Genomic DNA, 22,253 nt, shown 5'->3' with positions numbered 1-22,253 from the left:
AGCAAGAAGGCTCGTGGGTAAAGAAACTTGGTGACCTGAATTTGATCCAAAGTATAATCATCATAACTAAATTTTCAGGAAAAAAAATCAATAGACATTAAAGAAAACAAATCTTAAAAGCAAAAGGAGAAAAAAATAACAGGAAACCAGAAAAAAATTGGAATAGATAAGCTGAAAGAAGAGAACTTTCAAAAATAATTTAATAAACAGAAAAACTGTTCTTTACAAAGGAAGGGAGTAAAAGATTGTCAGAAAAACAAAGGAAATACTAACATAATTCTGGTAGAAAAGTATTAAAGTCTTTCAAGTAGACATTAAAGGGTATTAGCCAGGAACTCATATCTACATAAAGAAAGAGAGCAGCTGAGCTGAACTGTGTGTTTGTATTTTTTTTTTTCTGTCATTTTGAATCCTACCTATTTAAAAGACCAAATGGCAGGGCTGGGACAGTAGCTCAGTGACACAGGAATTTCCTACAGTGCATGAGGCCCTAGTTTCAACCCCCAGTACCTACAGAAAAACAAACAAAAAGATAATCACATAAAATAACAGTTACAAAACTGCTACAAATCAAACTCTGTGGGTCATAACGAAGAAAAAGAGGACACTAAAGTTAGGAGAGGTGTCGGAGGTGGGGAGGAGTTAGGAGAAATGGGAAACATGATAAAAACATACTGTATGCATGTATGAAAGTCTCCAGTAATTTTTATATGTGCAAAGATATAATTATATGACAATATTATAATAATGAAGGGAGGAAACAGAACACAATAGTAACATAAAGGGAACAAAATTTTAATGTTACTGAAACTAAACTGATATTATTAATCCATATTGGATTAATATAAATTAAGATGTTAAATGCAAACTTCAAATCAATCTTTTAGCAAAAAGAAACTAAAATGAAACAATCAAAAAGTAATTGTCAAATCACAGTTGACACCAGCTTGCAAAGACATACATACACAAAGCACATTTAAATGCAGGCCTGTGCCCAGCTGTAGATGTCAACATAAAATCAACTCAATGGTATTTTTTGGAGATTTTTCCCCACCTTGATTTCTTTGAACAATTTTTATCTTATTGTTCTCTTGCTTCTATATTACAGTTCCCTCATTAGTGTTTTGTGTGGTTTGTTTTGTATATGTTTCTTGTGGGTTTGGGGGAGCTAGTTTGTTTGCCTGTTTGTTTTCTAAAAAGAAAGGGCATGGAGGTGGGTGGTGGGGGCATGGAGAGGATCTGAGAGGAACTGTGGAAAGAGGAGATGTGATCAAACTACATCAGGATATATACTGAAAATTTTCAGTAAGAAATAATTTTTAAATATTATTATGAACCTCATATCAATCATTCACAAAAAGAAACTAAAATGAAACGATAAAAAAGCTAGAACAAAAGGAGATGGCTATGGTGGTCTGAATAAAAATAGCCCCCTAGGCTTACTGGGAGTGACACTATTTGAAAGAATTAGGATGGCCTTGTGGCCTTATTGGAGAAAGTAGTTCACTGGGGGTGGGCTTGGATGTACCAAAGCTTAAGACAAGCACAGTGGCTCTCTCTTTCTGAGAGAGAGAGAGAGAGAGAGAGAGAGAGAGAGAGAGAGAGAGAGATTCCTGCCAGATCCAGATGTAGAACTGTGAGTCACCTCTCCAGCACCATCTCTGCCTGAGTGCTGCCATGCTTCCTGCCAGGAAGATAATGGACTAAACATCTAAACTGAAAGCAAGCCCCAATTAAATGTTTTCTTTATACGAGTGGCTGTGGTTATGGTGTCCCTTCACAGCAATAGACAGATACACTAATGAAAGAAACAAAGTCCTAAGACACAGACAACAAATAGCAAAATGACAGCAGTAAATCTATCTTTCCTACAACTGTATTAAAGAGAAGCTCACTAGCCACACCTATCAAAAGGTACAGGCAGAATGAATTAAAAACCATCACTCAGCTTCATATTGCTAGAGGTGAACAAAGAGCAGCTTAGATTAAAAGATGTTAGGCTCCAAGGCCCTTCCCAACAATAAGTCCTGAAGGTCCTCAGGGAAAATTAACTGTTCGCTGTGAAACATGGAAGATGTGAGCATCCTGCTAAGTGAGAACCCATAGCCAGATCCAGACTTCACAGAAACAGCCTCATGAATGAATGTAAGCCCAACAATACAGCAGTTTAAGAGCCACAGAGTAAAACTAGAGGAAGTATACACAAGTACATTTAGAAGTTCTGCAGCAAATCCTGGGGATAGAGGCAAGACACACCATACTCCCTAGTTTCCTCACACCATGGGAAATCTCATCCCAAATCCACAAGGAGCTGGAGAGATGCTCTGTGGTGAGGAGGGCACACTGTTTTCCCGTTCAGTTCCTGGCATCCACCTTACAACTACCACCACCTCTAGCTCTAGGGGAGGCAAGAGCTGGCTTTCACAGTTACCTACATACATTCAGTGTTTGTATACACACACACACACACACACACACACACATACACACAAATAAAAATAAATACTTAAAAATAAAAGATCCCAAGAGAACGGGTTGGCAGCCAGAAAGTACTTATTCAGGATGTACATCAAGATCCAACTATATATGGCCTCCATTACACTTTGTTAACTCAATTCTGTTTCTTCTGATTGTGTATTCAGGACAGAGAGGGAAATCTAAGTACCAAGAGTCATACATATTGTAATGATGCGTTAAGTTTCTATTCCGGGACATATGTTTCAGCAGTAAGGAAGAAATGACACAAATGCAGAACGTGGACAGATTTCGAAAGAACTGCGCTGAGTGAGAGAAACAAGACCTAACAGCTACGGCTGGATCACATAACAACTCTACAAAAGCATTTTGTACTACAAGATATATTGTGTCCTATGGAGCATTTTAATCTAGAGAACAAAACCCTACAACCTACTTCAGACTCAGATTTCACGGTTTTACTTTCTGTCCAACGCTGGCAGAATTCACATGCTTTCAACAGACCTCTCTAATCTACCTGAAGTTGAAAGCCACCAAGGAGAAGCATTACCTGCAGACCAATCTTGAGCTAACAAAATTAGCCTCATATCTATCATAGCAGGAAAGAAAGAATTCCGACACCCCCTGGACAGGCCTTATTTCAGCACTGTCTTTTACTCCAGTCTTGTTATGATTTAAATCGAGGATGTCCCCCATACGCTCATACTGACTGTTGGCAGTACTTAGAGAGGTTATGAAAGTCTGGAGATGTGGGACCTAGCTGGTAGATGTGCACCATTAGGAGCCTTTGAAAATTATAGTGGCCACTGGCTCTGGTCGAGCTCTTGGCCTACCACTGTATGCAGAATCTGTCACATCCTCCTGCTGTCATATATCCCTGTCAAGATGGACTGATGTCCTGCTGAAACCATGAGCCAAAACGTCCCTCACATTGTTTCTATCAGGCATTTTTGTCACTAAAATATAACATTGGTTATTGATTGCTACTACTAAGTCTGACCCTATGGTTTCTAGGCTTTGAGGACAGGTTTGCAAAGGACTCTGGAAGAATTTAGAGCCACAAGTTGGAGCAGCTCTGAAACACTGTGAGCAAAGCTTACCAGGCCATTCTAGGAAGAGTTCAGAAGACTTAAAAAAAAAAAAAAAAAAGTCAGTAAAGACAGAGCCCACAGGTGTCAGATGGGCACAATGATAGAGAACTAAGCAAGAAATTTGCTATATTCTTCCTCTATAAAAGAAATACCTCTGGTGCTTTGGAGTTTAGATTTATTTAAACCTCCAGGAAGTGGGCAGCAGAATCTAGTGTATTCTCACTTCCTGGAGTTTTAAGTGAATCTAAACTCCAAAGCACAAGAGTAATTTTTTTGTGTGTGGAAAACTTTCCAGACAGCATGGTTTCCAGGCTAGAACATGGTTATTACTGGCTGCTTTAACCAGGTTTATAGTGACAACTTGGAGCCAAAACCATAGCAAAAGTATGTAAGATGAATATAATGTGGAAGTGTTGCATTTACTGGGGTGGACTATAGAGGTTCAGACTCTGTAACTGTTAAACAGAAACCCCAGGCTTCTCACACTAATTGAAAGGTGCTAAGAGGAAGACAGTTCACCTTGAAGCCCCGGGGTGTAAAAGTGAAACCCACTGGAAAGCCTCATTTGGAAGATAACACCTCCACAGAACAACAGTGCTATTAGGCAAGAGTTTTGTTGTAAGAGGGACTGACCACAGATTCCCTGCCCCAAATAGGGCATCAAGAACAGCAGGATACAAAGTGAATAAATTGTAATAAATAAAAAGTTATATTTTAAAAAAGGACAGCAGGTAGCAGGGGTTGTACAGTATTATCCTCTGAGCACAACAGACACAGTGCTCATCAGAACAGCTGATTACTTCAAGAGACCTCAATAGCAGGCATGCTTACTGTTAAGTTCCTTCACAGAAGGAAGGGGTGGGATGAGTCACTGTATCTCCTCTAAATTCCAGATGCTAGAGCCTGCACCTCCTGGCCAGCTGCAAGTAATTCTAATTGTCTGTGGCCTTTGGATTGGGGAGGTGAGAAGAGCAAATAGACTGTGGGAAGTTGGCTGACAGGGACCGGGTATGTAGCTATGGGAACGTATCATCCACAGTGGGGTCAGACTTCTGGTGGTGAGGCTACTTTGGCATCACCTACCCAGTAAGCTCAATAGTTTCCCAAATCGGACTCTGAAGGAGTCGTGCTTTGGTTTGTCAGTGGAGCCTGGTGAAGAAAGGGACAGGTGTTGGTTTCTGTCTCCCAAGAGGAAGGGTGCCAGCAACAGGTAGTTACTCCATCTTGGCTATAAAGATAGTATAGGAAGGCCACCTGAAATAGATGTGAAAATAGTGTGTGCTGTTTCTCCGGATGGACAAGTTCAGGGCTCCCAAAACAAGATGCAAAGTGCAATAAGTGGTGGTCTCTAGATGGGTCTGCTAAAACCAACTTCACAGTCATCCTCACGGGAAGCACGCACAGGTGATAGTATCCTTTCCTCTACAGATTTTTTGACTTTAGGTGTAACAAAGTCAGACTTGCTTTATCTCTATTCTAAATAGAATGAATCCTGGGTAAAATGAACTTTCAGGGGGGAAAAGGCACACCATTTCCTGGAAATGCCACCCTTGGGAACAATGCATTGTAGGGATTAATTACAGAAGAGAAAAGCCCATACCTGCTAAGCTCAGGACCACTCATGCTTGTCTAGGCTTTGCTCCTTTTTTAAAGAGCACATTCTTTCTTCTTGCTCCTCTTGACCGTTTGGTCTGCTACTGTACCCCATCAGAATTCTTCCTCTTTCCGGAGCACAAGAACATACACTGCCTCTCATGTCAAGATCAGAAGAAACTGGAGAACTCCCCATAACAGAGTCACACAGGTAAGGATTTCCTGTGCTGAACACAGAGGTGAGTCACTGCAGCCATGTTCCCAGAAGGTCTAGCTATGTCTGGATCTGGCAGGAATATCTGCCATCATCCGCACTGTGCTAGTTTTACAGACATTCAAAATGTAAGAACGAGGGGGTCATTGGAGGTTAAGGTTTAAAAGAAAAGCCTATGAGGTAAGACAATGCATAGTAGGGTCTGATTCCATGTATAGAGTTCCTGACCTAGCAGGAACATTGGAGGTGAAGTCTAAGAGGCTGAAGATGGCAGAAACTCGGAATATCTGCTGAAAAGAGCTACAGGCACTGAATAGAGATGCCCTAAGACAGAAGCTACATGTGCTGTCACTAGTAGGACCATAGGGATGGAGGTAACCAAGCCCACAGGAGTCTAGTGCTAGCACGTGTCCCAGCACTGGACATTGAGTCTCAGGTTTTAATATCTGCCCTGTCAGGTTCTTTGGTGTCATCATCTCCCTGTCTTCGTCATCGTCATTGTCTGCCCTGTCTTCCTTTGGTGTCATCGTCTCCTACTATCCTGCTTTTCCTCCCTTGTGGAATGGAAATGTTAAGTGTGAAACTTTCTATATGTGTACTGTGTATCTTGATTTTGAATTTATATGGGCTCCTGCTAAGAAATTACCTTGCATCCTGCTTAGCTTCAGCTGTCAACTTGTGACAGCCCTGAGCTGTCTAAGAGAGTGCAAATTGTGGGACTTCCTCCATCAGACTGGCCAATGAGCACATTTGTAGGGATTTTCTTGATTGTTAATTGATGCAGAGCCAATTCCACTGTGGGCAGTGCCTAAGAAAGCTAACTGGGCAAGGCAAAGAGAGAGAGACAGTATGCAGCACCCTCCCTGGTTCTTACCTATAACTACCTGTCCAGTTTCCCTCAAAGATGGACTTTGACCTGGAAGTTTAATATGAAATAAGCCTTTTTCCTCTCCAAATTCCTTTTGGTCATATTGCTTATCACAGCAACAAGAAGGCAAACCACAATAGACTAGAAGTGAAGTTCCAGAGGGAAGTGTATAAGAGCCCCTCAAAAACTCTATCAAGGTGATTTATAAAATATATCTGAATTAAGAATCTAGAACTAGGGGCTGGAGAGATGGCTCAGAGGTTAAGAGCACTAGCTGCTCTTCCAGAGGTCCTGAGTTCAATCCCCAGCAACCACATGGTGGCTTACAACCATCTATAATGATATCTGGTGCCCTCTTCTAGTGTAGAGGTGTGCATGCAGGCAGAACATCGTATACAGCATAAATAAATCTTTTTAAACTGTTTAAAAAAAAAGAATCTAGAACTAAAACTCTCTGTGCTTGAGTGGGGCAATAAATATTGGTCATCTGGGGATAAAAAAATAGTAATTAATAAAAGGTTGGCATCATTGAGGAGAAGCTAGAACCACAGGACATCTACCTGTTCAGAGGCAAAAGAGAGATGACTTGAGCCTATGAAACAAGCTGTGTGTGCAGTGAATAACAGAGACAGTGAAGTAGAGTGACCCTAGACCTTTAGTGCCCAGAAGATCATGAGTGAGTCCAAAATCTCAAGATCTCAAACGCTGAGATATTTACACTATAATTTTGCTCTGTTCTTACTGTAACCACCATGGTTCTCTCTTGGAATAAGAGCATATATAACCTGGGGGAATGGATTGTTTGTTTTCTTTTTCTAATTTTACAGAAGACCACAGTTGGGATAGTACAGACTTTTAACTCAATGAAATTTTTTAAAGACAGTGGGGATTTTAAAGTTGTACTGTATTCCATTAATATTGTATAATATTAATCTGAGATCTTAGGGAGGACTAAAAAAGGAAAAGTTATAATTTAAGGTGACATACTGCGTATCAAGTTGACAAGGAATTGAATTTCCTAGTGAGTTTCAACTGTCAACTTGTTATCTGAGGCGGTCCCCATTGGAGGACTGCCTCAATCACATTGGCCTATGGAACGTATATGTGGAATATTTCCCCGATTGCTAACTGATTTAAAAGGGCTTAGCCCACTGTAGGTTGTGCTATCCTAGGCAGTGGGCCTGGCCTGTATAAGAAAGGTAGTGGAGGAGCAGACCAACAAGAGTAAGGCAGTAAGCAGAAATTCCTCAGTGGTTCCTACCTTTAGGTTCCTGGTTTGAGTTCCTGTCTCACTTCCCTCAAAGACAGACTTTGTCTGGAAGTCATCATAAGATGAGTACTGGGTATCTTGCTTTTGATTTTATATGGGTTTCTGCTAAGAAATTATCTTGCATCCTAGCCAGCTTTAGTTGTCAATTTGACATAGCCCTGAGTTCTCTGAGAAAGTGCAAATTGAGGAACTCCCTCAATCAGACTGTCCATCATAAAATAAAATGAACTATTTCCTCCCCTAGTTGCTTTTTATCATGCTGTTTATCAAAAAACAAACAAACAAACAAACAAATATAACCTAGAATACCTTGAGTATGGACAGTTAAGACACTTAAATTTTGACTGAACATATTTTTCATTATGGGACCATTATGACCTTTAGGTGTAGTGTCATGATTTAGATCTAGACTATCCCCCTACAGCTTCCTGTTTTGAGTACTTTATTTTCTGTTGCACACTTGTGATGTTTTGGAAGAGGTTATTAACCTCAGATATAAGCCAGTGAGGCAGGCCTTTGAACGGACTTCACACCTCAAGCTCCCATCCAGCTGCTAGTTCCTTCTCTGCTACCATATGAGAAATCTTGTTCCCACTGCCAAGAACACTATCAATGCCTTTCCTGCCTGTCATAATGAACTGAAACTTTGATCCAAATAAGTCTTTTCTCACTCAAGTTATTCCTGCCAGGAGTTTTGGTCATGTTAGAGGTTTGCCAGGGCACGTCATTATCTGCCCCTTGATTAGGACCTGGAATATGGAATGCTGCTAGATGAGAATTCACTGGGCTGAGCAATTATGGTCCACACACTTGGTAAAGTCTGACCAATTCCTGAGATCTCAAAACATGCTTCCCATATGTTTAAGTGTATTGCATCCTTTCAATGCCACTAATCACCACACCTTCTTTTTCTGCAACTATTTAATTTCTAGGTGTTCTAGTGAATTACATTCTTGGGGTTGATCTGGAACTCCTTTTATTCAAGTGTTGGTTGCTTGGGCCCCCAGGATTCTTGTTGTCCTATGGGCAGAACCTCATGTGTTCAGGATGGTATTGTGTGAAACTTGCCTCCCAAATTGTCCCAGATTTGTATTATTCTGATTGGATAATAAAAGTGGATGATTGCCTATTGCTGGGCAGGAAGTGGAAGGTGGGACTTCCTGGTAGGAAGAAAGGAACTCTAGAAAAGGAAAGAGGAGACACAGAAGGAGACAGATGAGATCATGGGCCTGGAAGGATAGTTAGACACATGACTGGATGAGGCAAGGTGGACAGATTAACTTAGATGAACTAGTTGAGAGCCTGCCAAGCTAAGGCCTAAGCTTTGAAATTTTTGAAAGGTTTTGGCGTCATTATTTTTAATGTTTTTCAATTTAAGAAAATTATGCTATTCCCACAGTCTGTAAAACTGGACAAAAATATTTTTTATTCTTTATCTTTTTAACTCTATGGATTTGTGTATAGTGTATATCACTCTGTGTGCATATATGCATGTGAGTGCAGTGCCTGCAGAGGCCAGGAGGAGGTATCAGATCCCCTGGACCTGGAGTTATGAACCACAAGAGCCATGTGTGCTAATCACTGAGTCCCTGCTCCACCTCACGACGTGTTTTTTGACACTGAAATCTTTTTTTTGATAATTTTTGTTTGTTTGTTGTTTGTTTAGTATACACTGCTTTCACTCTACTTTGTTGGCTTGAATTCTTTTTTTTTGACATTGAACTCTTTCTTTTTTGATAAGTTTTTTTGTTTGTTTGTTTCTTTGTTTAACATATACTGCTTTCACTTTATTTTGCTGGCTTGGACTGTGAAATTTTTAACTTTAGTATCATTTGTGGTTTCAGTAGAGAGTTTTAGGTTTTTTTACTTACATACATATTTATTTTTATCCTTAAAACACTTTGCTTGAAACATTTAAGATACACAAAACTTTACAACCTTTAAGAATGAAAATCACCTACCTGCTCCTAGTTTAAGAAGTAAACATTACAGATAAGAGTGTAGCTTCCAGAATTTATCTCCCTAAGATAATACCTGCTTCCCTTCTTTGGGCTAACCCCCTAAGTCTTTCACACTCTTCTGCATTTCTCAGTACTTTTCTCATTGTAATATTTGCCTAAGGCACTTGATTTATTTCTAAGGCCTGCCTGCCATTTCAAAAATATGATGGTGCCATTTTTAAATTATTTGGTTTCAAATAGTTTATAATTCTTGTTTCCTACTACGGTTGATAGCCTATTTACAAATTTCATTTCCAAATGCACAGATTTATATGTGTGTGTGCTAATCATACCTTCCTAATCATATTTCAATTGTAAGATGTCATTAAACAAAGAGTATTATTAGCAATCTCATAAGACTCAGTCAATTTTATGGCTGAAAATTCAGAATCCTAACTTAAAATCAGAAAATCTAGATAGATATCCCTACCAGTACCTCTACGTTTAACATTTCAGAGAAGTTTCTAGACAATAATATAAAGACAAGGGAAAAAATAGACAAAGGATCAGTCAGGAGTAAACAAGGCTGTCTTTATTTGCAAATAAAATGGTCTTCCATATAAAAACCTGAGTAGCCATTAGGCCTAATAGGAGACATCAGCAATGTAAGATCCAAAAGTAAGATCCATGAAGTGTCAGAAAGAGGCACAGAGGATTTCCCAGCAGCACTGCTTATGGGTTCTCTCGTAGGAAACAGTAAAAATGTTCATCAGCCACAGGATGGATAAATAAAAGGTGGTAGGTTCACATAAGGGAGCCAAAGTCATGGCTGCCTCACAGGATTATAGAGCTGCCTTTAACAAAGGAGTTAGACAGGAAGAGTTCATAATGTATAGATAGAGCAAAAGTTCCAACTACAATGTGGTATAACAGGAGAGGAAGGTATGTGACGGGAGGGGCACAGACCAGCAGCTGGGGTGGTAAGTGCCTCACTGCTGGGGATTACACAGCTGGGTTCGCACGCTTTCTGAATATATGCTACAGTGTCATAAACTGATTATAAAAATCAACAGAACACGATAAATATGTGAAACCTTTAATCATCACCTTAAACTTTTAAGTCTATAACATTCTTTATCAGCAACAAAAGAAAATACAAAATAGAAAAACTACTATTACTGAAGGGAAATGGAAAAAAAAAAGCTTTTTCCAACAAGATCACTGAAAAGTATATTAACTGTCACCAACAGATGTTTAGTGTTTAAAATATATTTAATAAGGAAAAGTACTAAAACCTTATATTCATTTCTTGGGGCAGAAGATGTGAATAGGGCCAGTCACAGAAGAGTAAACTGTTAGGACAGAGACTCCAGTTACACAGGACAGTCAAAAATATTCCTTAGAGCCACCAGAGTGGTGTCACCTTTACTTCATGTTTTTGGAATGTGAGAAAAAAAATTTTTTTAAGGTATATTTTTCACAGCAGTACTTGGAAATTAATACAAATGATCCCATAAAACTCAAAAGTTCCTGTTCTAAATGTGCTCCCTGATGAGGACTTGCAGGCTTTCCATTCTGAAAAGAACTGAAAGCACTGAGGTCATAGATCAGTGGCAGAGCACTTCCCTCACTTGCTCAGGATTCTCACTACAACAACAACAAATAATAATAATATCAATTAAATAAGCAAAACTAACCATTCCAAAACTTTCTTCTTAAAGCAAGCATTTCACAACTGACCTGCACATGTAACAAATAAACCAAGTATCCTACCAAAATAGAAAAATAAATAAATCGCATAACAAAGGCATTTCCACATGCTTGGCCAAGGCTAACGTGGAAGGCATGTTTGTACCTGTCTACAGAATCTCTGGGTCCTTGTAACCTTAACTCATGGGCAGAAGAGAGAAAAATAGGAGCAAAGGAAGCAAGAAGGGGGCCTGAACTACATATGTGGTATTTGATTTCTTTAAATGAAACAAACCTAAAATGAATCAATTGTTAAATGGGGAGGTCATAGTGCCTACGACTTCTATTTTTTCTGTTGTTAAGCAGAGGGAGTCTATATTTTTTGTAATTTGCACTTTTTGATGGTAGCATGACAGTGCCTGATTTGGTAAGGATCACAAGTTGGAGCATCCAGATGGGTAGAGCCCGAAAAGACTCAGCACTGCTTGCTGCACACTGCCATAGGCTTAAGTGAGTCAATGAAGTAAATATTGAAACGGAAAAAAATCAGAATACATAAAATTAACCAAAACAAGCATTAAAGGAAATTCTCCAGTTTCCTTGCTGATCTAGTTAAGCTCTACATTGTTTTCTTTCACCTATTGAAAAATCTGAACATTAAAATAATTAAACAGTACAAAGTTGAAGCAGCAGAAGTACCCCCCCCCCTTTTAAATTAAAGATGTGTGTCCAGTCCTAAAAGTGTAAAAACCCTGGGAGGTCATGTCATTCCTGAAAGATTCCTCCCAGCAGTATATTTCACACTTCTCTCCCAGCAATATACTTTCTCACAAGTCACGTGGCTTTGCTGGACAACGTGAAATGCTGTGTGATCCAGCCCAGCCTCTCCTACCTGCTGTGTCTTGCTCTCACCTTAAGCACAGCACACAGACCCTGGAGGGTCATCCCAATACCAGACTGGAGGAAGGTCACCCCAATACCAGACTGGAGCCAACAGCAGACGTGAGAGGAAGAAAGGACAGCGAGATGCTGCACGTTCAACACGCAAGCAGAGATTCACAGCTTAGAAGAAATGTGTTAATGAGGAAAAAGTTAAATTTAACCACAGGAGAAGAAAAAAAAATTAGGCAACAGTACGCCGTGCAATATTCTCTACCTGAGCCTGGTCTCTTCAAAAGGTAATGTCCATGACAGAGTTTGATAAGAATGACTTTTCATAGCATTACCCACAACTATAATGAGAAGTAGACAATAAATGAGGATAGCACCAGCTCAGAAAGCTTCTGCATATCAAAGGAAGCAATTAACAGTGTAAAACACAACTAATGGAATGGAAAAATACATATAAACCATGTATTTAATAAAGGGTTACTATCAACATAAATAACTCAAGAGCAAAAAGACAAAAACAAATCCCTAATTTTGAAATGGGCAAAGGACTTGAATTGTTGGTTCTCAAAAGGAGACATGCAGATGGCCAACATACACATGGAAAGGTGCATCCACCTCTGCTCATCAGGGAAATGCAAATCAAACAATAAAATACCACCTCACACGAGATGGGTCAGAGAAGAAAAAGGTATTTTCTTTAGAGGAGAATCTGGATAAATGGGGCCCTCTGATGCTGACAGTGGGGATGTAAATTGGCACTGACATTATAAAAACAGCATGAAGAATCCTCAAATAACTAAAGTCATAACCACCTTGCAACCCTACTTCCAGATATATACCCAAAGGGAATGAAATCTTTATATGGAAGAGACATCTGCAACACCCATGTTCACTGCAGCCTTATTCCCATTCAACAAGACAGGGAATCAACCTAAGTGTCCATCATTGGATGAACATTGTTTTTAAAATGAACTACACATTTGAGACTTGGTTAAAATGAAGGGAATCCTAGCATTTGCAATGCACGCTAGAACCTGGAGAGAATTATAATAATAAGCCAGGCACAGGAAGACAAACACTGTGTGATCTCATTTATAAATAAAATATTTTAAGATGTCTCACAGATGCATAAAGCAGAAAGCTGGGTGCCAGGAACCTGGGGTGATGGAAAGGGATATAGAGATAGAGATGTTGGTGAAAAGAAAGCAAGTCTCAGACACAGAGTAGGTTCTGGGGATACAGTGCATGGCATGGTAATTATAGGTAATAAAAATGTACCATAAACTTAAAAGTATCTAAAACAAACAAAAAAAATCTTAAACGTTCTAATATAAATTATGTAAAGTGACAGATGTGTTAAACTGCTCGAGCTTTTCACTTCATAATGTTTACATCCACCAAAACATCACTGTTCTGGCTTAAATAAGAAATATCCCCTGTTGGCTCAGGTGTCTAAAACCGTTTGATGATGCTGTTTCTGGAGGCTGTAGAACCTCTAGGACATAAGATTTGGCTATCAGCTGTAGGCCACCCCACCATGGTGGACTTGATATCCCGGATACCATGAGCCAAAATAAACCTCTTGTGTTTGTTTGAAAGAAAAACAATCCTTATAACCACATGAGGTTATAAGGAATTTGCCTCCAATTTCGACAATGTCTGGGTTAGATGGGTGATGGAACCTTAATGAGATAGAGCCTTGCTAGAAGTACATCAGTGAGATGTGACAGGCTAGGGTCAGAGGAAAGGGAAGGAGGGCCTCCCCAGTCAGTGGACTTGGGGAGGGGCATAGGAGGAGATGAGGAAGGGAGGTTGGGATTGGGAGGGGATGAGGAAGGGAGGTTGGGATTAGGAGGGGATGAGGAAGGGAGGTTGGGATTGGGAGGGGATGAGGAAGGGAGGGGTTTATAGCTGGGATACAAAGTGTTTAAACTGTAATTAATAAAAAATTAATTTAAAAAATGTTTAAAGAAATTTAAAAAAAAAGAAGTACATCAGTGAGGCAGACACTGAGGATTTATAGGCTCATCCCATTTCCTTTTCTCTCTCTGCTTTGAGTTTATACATGAAAATGTGATCAGCCCTTTCCCTGCTCCTTCCACCATGTTATCTGTTACCTTCTCCACCATGGTGGATTCCATCCCTGTCAACTGTAACCTAAAATAAACTCTCTGTTCCTTAAGTTGGTTCTGAGCATGGTATTTTATCACAGCAACCCAAAAGTAACAAATATTCTCTCTGCTCTCTTGATTGCTTCTGTCAGGTCACAGTAAAGAAAAAATAAAAAGATAAAATACAACCACTTTTTACACGGTGAACATACGTTTTTATTTGTCATTTTAAAACATGAGAATGTTCTCATACACATATACAAAAGACTATTACTCCATGATTTGGAGGAACAACCGCCTGAAACATAATATTACTGAATCTTAAAGTCATGATCAGCAAAGGACACCTGATGTAAAATATTACAGTATGTCTCCAATAGGAAAGTCCAGTACTGACAAACTAGAGTGAGAAGTCAGGTCAGCAGTTTCTTTCCAGTTGGGGCATGAAGGTACATCAGAGAGTGAAATGTATTTCTAAGTATTGATCTGGGTATAAAGACATGAATGTGTGAACTTACCAAAAATCTACTGGTAGAAAAAAAATAGCACAGAAATGAAGAATTCTCTATAATAAAATGGACCATAAGAGTAAGAATCAAATGGTCAGTTTTAATATATAAACTTTGTATCTTGGTTGGAAAAGTTAACTAAAATTTATCTTTGTGATAACTGGGAAAACCTAAATATGTATACAATATTAAGATTTTAACATTGAAAAAAACATACTCATATTAGAGTATGCATGCTATAGTATTTAAGAGTATCATGATGTCAGCAATTTACTTTCAATTTTTCAACAAAAAGTATTTTGCACACATACATGCACATATACATAGACAATTCAAATTAATGTACACAGGTCATAAACAAGTTATTCTTTAAAATACTCTTCCACTTACTCTCTATGGTTCCAATTTTAAATTTAAACAGAAAACAAGACGGCACTCTTCAAAAATGTGGAGTGATCCTCAGAAGATATTAAATAAAGTGCAGTTTAGTTTATGTAATATGCTGCCTGATGTGTAAGAAAATAAATACATATCTTATGTATGAGAGTGTGTATCTGTTTATATCATGACAATGGTTACCTATAGTTATGAGTAAAGATGAAAAACTGGCTTAACATAAACCTTCTCATATTACAGTCTGGGCCTTTATGTAGTGTAAATGTATAACATTTAAACATAAAATTACAATTGAAAGAATATTTAAAATATTTGTGGTCCTATGGATCAAGTAAAGCCAAATTAATCTTGTTTAACTTGTGTGGTTACTAATAGTCATTTTCACTCCTTCTGAACATGAGAATTATGTAAAGGGCTTTTGCTGGTTGGAAAATATAGCATCTACAGCACACAGACTAGTTAAAGAGATGAAATACAATGTCTTGGAAGATTTGGGGAACTATAAAGTACTGTAACTCAAGTGTTTATAAACATAAATTTGCACCAGCATATTTCAGCGATATAGCTATCCATTTGCTTCAGTAAAACATATACTAAGAAAGCCGCACAGTGAAATAAAATCTCTCTGACTCCCTCCGGCTACAATCAAAACAGAGTACTTCCTCTTTGCAAAGGGCTGGTAACCAGGGCAGCCAGCCTGTCAGACAGCTGCCTTCTGTCAACCTGCGAAACCATTGGTTAGGAATAAAGGAAGCAGCAGCCAGTAACAAAGTTAGAGACTGGAGCTCGGAGTTTTACTAACTGCTCTGGGTCTAGCAAATTTAGAAAACCATTTTTGCATTGTTGTGATAAAGTAATTTTACTTTTGCAAAAAACGTTCCCAGAAAGTCAACTTGTGATGGAAACACAGACGGCTAGGGACAGTATGGTTTCTGAATTAAAAACCTCTGCGTCTTGAACAGAAGTTTGACTCCCTAGCCCTGCAGCACTCTGCCCCACCCAAACTTCTCCTTAAGACTGAACGGTCAGTGCTGTTGCAGCCTCAAAGAGAGAAAGGAAGACCAGGAAAAGTGGGTAAGCAAGCATTGGGCTAAGTGCAGAGAAAAGCCTAGTATGGAGGCCAAAGGGAAGAAAATGCAAGAGAGCTCCTTGGGGCACGCCCGGAAAATGACAGGGAATGTGTACCATTCTCCCTACTTATGCTGAGTCCTAACGGGGCCACCTCACGGATGAAGGCTTGAAAGGACGTGGAATAAAGAATGGAAGAGGTTCTCATAGAACGCAGGAGTTCTCCTCTAGGAAGAGGAGAGAGGTCTCCCTCTTAGTGAAGGGGACTAAAGGACTTTGAAAACCTCAGGAAACTGCCGTTATCAAGGAGGGTGAGGGCTTCTCAATAGCTCCTCACTGGAAGACAGGTGTGCTCCTTGTCTCAGTTGCATCCACAGAAGGAGGCTGGACAGAGTCCCCTCACAAGAATGTGCAGAACTGAGTGGAGCTGCAGGTCTGAAGAAGCAGCTTGTCCAGAAAAGCTGACCCGGTCTTTCCTGAGGTGACTGGAAGGATGCAAAGGGACCCTTCCTCAAAGTCTAGAGGGTTTGGGGGCTGCGGGGAAGAGCTGAAGTGGCTTCGGAAAAGTTGGGCTTGTCCTGGGAGAAGGCAAGAAACTTTGTGCAATGACGTCACAGTGAGTTGTTTTGGGGGTTAGGGACTCCACCTGGATTGAAAAAGGGGTTGCTAAGCTAACTGGAAGCTCGGGAAAGGATCTGAAAGCCTGCAGCGATTTTGGCGGAAACGACACACACACAGACTAGAATCAAGGGTCCAGGAGTCCCTCACCAGAACAGAAGTAAAGCGGAATTCAAAGGGGACTTGCTGCCCCGGGACCGGAACTCCGACAAGTGTGGAAGAGATCCGAAAGCATTCAAACTGAAAGTTGGGGTGAGGTCCCCCGCGAGGCTGGTGTAGGAGGGCGCTCGAGATTTCCAGTGGGCCCCGAACCGGGGCGGGCGGGGGACTCGGAGGCAGGGGCGGGACAGGACCAATACTCACAGAGCGGATCTCCAGCGCCAGGGCGCATTGCAGCGCCTTCACCTTCGGCATCCGCGCGGGATGGGGCGGCGGGGAGGGACCCCGGCCTCCGGCCCGAGTGCGGCGGGAAGACGCGGGGCGGGACAGGGACGGGGAGGAGATGAGGTGACGGCGGAGGTGGCAGCTGTGGCCCCCAGGCCGGAGCCCGCGGTCCAGCCTGGGTCCCGCCCGAGCAGCAGCTGAGCTCGGGGCAGGGACTCGTTGTCATGGCAGCCTGGAGGGGCGGGGCCGGAAGAGCCGCGCCGGAGAGCGAGAGGTGGTGGGCGTGACTCGGATTCTGGTGGGGCGTGGCTTATGACGGCGGACCCGGTGGCTCTTCTGTGATGTCAAGCTCTGAACGCAGGCTGGTTGGAGAGGGAACAGCTGTGCTATGGGCCAGTGCTTATAACTGGGATCCCTGGGTTCCAAAGCGGTGATGGCATCGCGGTCATGTGTGTCAGTCTGTGGCCTCAGTTTCCCCAACTGTACTATAATTAGTAACCTTAGTAACCTTCCTTAAGTTTGAATTTTATGATACAGTTTATAAAACCAATGTAAGAAAGGGGATTATGTCCCAAGACAAAGGCAAAAATGCGGCTGCAGCCCAAGATCTCTCAAGTAAAATCTCAAGTATCCTGGTCCAGGATTCACTATCATGGTCCTCTTCTTAGTTCCTTGTTCTGTGATTCTCTTTCAGTGTGTCCCTATTTCCTTCAGAATTTTCTGCCCAATTCACCACTACGTGAATCTCAATGCCTGTGGTTGCTCAGTCTGAACTCTCCCTAACAGACTCACAGGAAACAGGAGCCCCACAGTAAAGAGAGAACCTGACCTTAGAACCTAAAAGACTGTCCAGCGAAAGTCCGTGATAAAATTGTTTTACTACAAAATACACTAACTATACTGAAGAGTATAGAACACATTCTAAAAATGGAGGGGAAAGGGCCTGTGTTCTTATCACCCAGTTAAGAAACAGGATGTTATTGAGAGAGGAAAAAAAAAGCCCTGCAAGTACACTCTGCAATGACGTTTATTACAGTAAGTCTCCTGTTCATGTATGCATTTCCAAAGTACATTACTGTTCAATTTTTTGTTTTATGTTAAATAGAGTTAATACTTATATGTTCTGCGATTTGCTTATATCCTTATGTTATGGGAGCTTTATGTTATGGGAGCCGTCCAGTGTTGATGTCAGGTACTTGAACTTTCATTATTAGACAATACCCGATACAGAAATGTACGTTGATTTATAAATGCACATTGTTTATGATTTATAACTGATCACTTGGAGTGTTCATATTTAGCTCTCATCCAGGATGTGAACATCCTGGCATATGTCAGCACTTGAAAGATGGTTCAGCAGTTAAGAGCACTTGCTATTCCACAGGGCTGGAGTTCATTTCCCAGGACCTGCTTTGGGCAGCTCACAACTGCCTGTAACTCCAGCTGCAGGAGACCTGTTGTGCTCTTCTGGCATCCTTGTACACTCGTGTATATGTGTACAGACACACACAGACACACAAATATTCTTTAAACCTTTAGAATATGTCCGTTAACATGAGTGTGGTAAGAAGGAATGGACCCTGTGCAGGTATTACATATGAAGGATTTTTAAAGTAACACACTGTCTTCCAAATCTACCCAGTTCCTGATTCATCAAGAAAAACGTGAGAGCTTTTCTTCACCCTTGTCTCTATTGGTGTTTGCATTTTTAATCTGTATTGTTGGTGCTCATTGTGATTTAATTTTGCGTCTCTGATTACAGCTAAGTTTGAGTACCTTTGCATGGTTTCATTAGCAATCCGCCCTCTGGAAACTGCCTACTGGCCCCAAAAACCATTTTTAATTCAATTGTTTTTTTTTCCTCTCTTTGTTTTAAAAATCTGTGTATTCAGATAATTATTTTTTGCCTGTTCTGTATCTTGCAAATACACTTCCTGCTTTGTGCATGATCTCTAATCTATCATGTGCAAAATATGTATGTGTGTGTGTAATGAGCAGAAAAGTGGTTAAGTCTTGAAATGTGAACAGATCATTCCACTGATATCTGAAGGTCACAGCCCCATATTACTCCTCCCGACATTGCAATCTTGAGCTCTCTTGGGTACCCCAACATGGAAAACACCATGTTGCTTTTGATTTTGTCAGGTTACTAGAGATCAGTCTCAACACATGGCTTTATGAGTACAAGATTTTCTTCTCTCTTTATTGTAAATTGCTCATGTCCCCTATTTTTTAAAATGGGGTCATTTTTCTTTTTCACAGTAATTCTGTGTACCTCATTGATCAATGTTTCACACATTGCAAATATCTCTTTGTCATCTAATTGTATGCATTGCCCACAGTTTCCTTGATTAATAGTAAAAAGGAAGCCAGCCATGGTGGCGCACACCTGTAATTCCAGCACTCAGAGGGGTAGAGGAAGGCTGATCTCTGTGAGTTCAAGGTTCAGCCTGATTACAAAGTGAGTTCAGGACAGCCAAGGCTACACAGAGAAAGCTTGTCTTGAAAAAAAAAATAGTAAAAAAGAAACATCTAAATTCATTGTTCTAAATCTAGCAGTCATTTTGGTCTTATATCTGTGTCTTTTAGTTAATTTTCTATGTCTGGGATAAAACACCATGACCTTTTTCTGTGTGCTTAGGTGCCCGAGCTACTGAGGGTCTAAGTCCAGGCAGCCGAAGAGTGTGGTAGGTAATGGTTGCCAGCACAAGGGTCATTTCATCACTGGGAAGGGAAGGGCTCTCACCCGTGGTGATGGTGGTTATCAAGATGAACCAAGATGCGCATATGAGAGCAGCAATTAACCAAAAGTTAATAGAAACTGGAGACAGAGAATACCTCAAAGAGTCACTGAGAGCTACATTAGCTGAGGGTGACTGGAAGGATCAGTTGAAGGCAAACTGTAAAGAGGTAATTAAAAGGACTAGAACACGTCACTGTTGGTGACTTGGTGGCTGAAATCACTCCAAAAGGCCGGTACCTGACAGTGTAAAGAAGGAACCTCTACAAAGAATAAAAACATTCCTTGCTCAGCATGCCAGTCTTTAGGGGTGAATTAGAATGTGTTGTTCTGTGGATTTATTTCTGAAAGTAAAACTTGCCATAAATTCGAAATTGATTTCCCAAAATAAAGTCCTTTTTTGTATGATGAAAAAAAAAACTGTTTAATTGAGGCTCACAGTTTCAGAGGGTTAAAGTCCATGATGGTGGAACAAAGGCATGGCAACAGCAACAACTGAGAACACGCATCTTGATCCTCAAGTAGGACAGAAACAGACGGTGGGGGGAGGAGAGGGAGGAAGGGAAAGAGAGAGAGGCAAGAGAACAAACCTTTTAAAACCCCAAAGACCATCCCCAGTAACACACCTCCTACATAACAAGGCTACACCTCCTAATCCTTCCCAAACAGTTCCACTAACCAAATAGACAAGCGTATGAGCCTAGGAAATTTTTCTTTCAAACCATCACAGTTTGAGTTTCTCACTTTTTAAGAAAACTACAGTCATAGTTTTTTTTTTTCTTTAATATTATGTTTTTCTCTTGAACATTATAGGTTTACTTTCACATTTTGATTCTGAATAAATCAAAACTTGTATCTTCTATGTGATGTTAAAGTAAGCCAAGATTCAGTTTCTGCCCTGAGCAGACTTAGTTGCATTCCAAGCATGGTCTACTGAACATTCAATGTGCCACCTCATTGCTTTGCGACACTGCCTTGTATTGCCTGTATACACCCCCTCAAAGTTTAATCTTCAAGCTTTGTATTCTGTTCCGGTGTCATACTGATTATTCTTTAAAGCAGCATACTGACTTACTACTCTGATTTCTATTGTTAATAGGTTTAATTTTTAATTAAATGTAGTATTTATTTAATTTTAAATTAAAAGCATTATTTATTTTTAAAGTTTAACTAATATTTATTAAAATATACTATCGGTTGTTCTATTTTCTAATGTATTTTTATTCTTTGAGAAATTCATGCAAGTATGTAATGACATATGATCATATACATCCCAACTTCCCTCCTGGAACTCATTCCGTATCCCCCTCAGTACCTCTCTCTCCTAACTTTATGTCTCCATTTTGTTTGTTGTTTTGATAACTCACTAATCTCAATAAGTACCAGCTGTATGTGCATGGACGTGGAAAGAACCCTTGGAACACTCCCTCAGAGAAGAATAATTCTACCTTTCCCAGCAACCATGAGCTGCTCTTAACTCATTAGGAAGACGTGTGGCTTTGGAGACCATCAGCTCATATAAAGGGAAATGTGTCTGACTAGAACTTCGGATGCTCACACAGCTGCTGTGAGCTAATGAGTGTGGCAACCATGTCATGTCTAAAAGACAGCCATTCACAGCACTCTTCCCCATCATCAACTCTTTCATTTTTTTCTGCTTTCTGTTCCACAGTGTTCCCTGATCCACGGGGGATGGTGTATAATAAGGATGTCTCATTTAGGACTAAATATTCTAGCTCTTCTTCTGAGCACTTTACATCTGAGAGCATGGGATGTATCTCCCTTTGCTAGACCATACTCTGTGACCTTACCAGAAATGTTAGGTTTTCTTCACAGAAATGGTATAGCATTTTTGGGCATTGTACTAGGATTCTTTTTTTTTTCTTTATGCTAATGAAGACAAATTCTTAATTTTTCTTTATGTTTGCTGGTTTGTTGCTGTCTCCACACAGAAACATTACCTTTATAGTTTGATCTGCCACTCTGTAGACATCTTAGTAGTGAGTAGTTTGTGTTTGTCCTATTGCTGCTATTGATGTTTTTCTGACTGTTCTTACGTCTTATTGCTGCCATAACAAGTTGCTTCAAACTCAATGGTTTACAACAACACAGGTTTGTCATTTTACAGTTTAGAAGATTGGAGGCCAGACACAGAGTTTATTGGGCTACACTCAAAGAGAAGCCAGAAAACCTGCTTCCTTCCTAAAAGCTGTGGCACAGTATCTGTTTTCTTGCCATTTTCAGCTTCTAGAGGCCTCCAGAACTCCTTGGGTCATGGTTTCCTCCCACCATTTTCAAAGACAACAGTTGCCAGTTAAATATTTCTCATTCAGACTCACTTTCTCCCTCACCCGCTTGCACAGACCTGTATTATGTTAGGTCTAGGAAAGCAAGAT

At 40.3% G+C, this 22,253-nt stretch overlaps 1 protein-coding gene and 1 pseudogene across 1 annotated transcript in view; one reads left to right on the top strand and one right to left on the bottom strand.

The window, feature by feature from the left end:
* Positions 1 to 17,372, bottom strand: part of Spata6 (spermatogenesis associated 6) — a 91,617-nt gene extending 74,245 nt beyond the window's left edge. The window contains exon 1 of the mRNA XM_021629111.2: positions 17,097 to 17,372. Coding sequence (XP_021484786.1) covers positions 17,097 to 17,147 — 51 coding nt within the window. The 5' untranslated portion in view covers positions 17,148 to 17,372. The remainder of the gene's footprint in view (positions 1 to 17,096) is intronic.
* Positions 17,373 to 18,312: 940 nt separating this feature from the next.
* LOC132646867 (transcription and mRNA export factor ENY2-like) lies at positions 18,313 to 20,555 on the top strand (annotated as a pseudogene).
* The last annotated feature ends 1,698 nt before the right edge of the window (positions 20,556 to 22,253 follow it).

This window comes from Meriones unguiculatus, chromosome 12 (genome assembly GCF_030254825.1).
Source record: "Meriones unguiculatus strain TT.TT164.6M chromosome 12, Bangor_MerUng_6.1, whole genome shotgun sequence".
NCBI lineage: Eukaryota > Metazoa > Chordata > Mammalia > Rodentia > Muridae > Meriones > Meriones unguiculatus.
The sequence above is the reverse complement of the archived record's forward strand: the minus strand, read 5'-3'. Positions and strand labels throughout refer to the sequence as shown.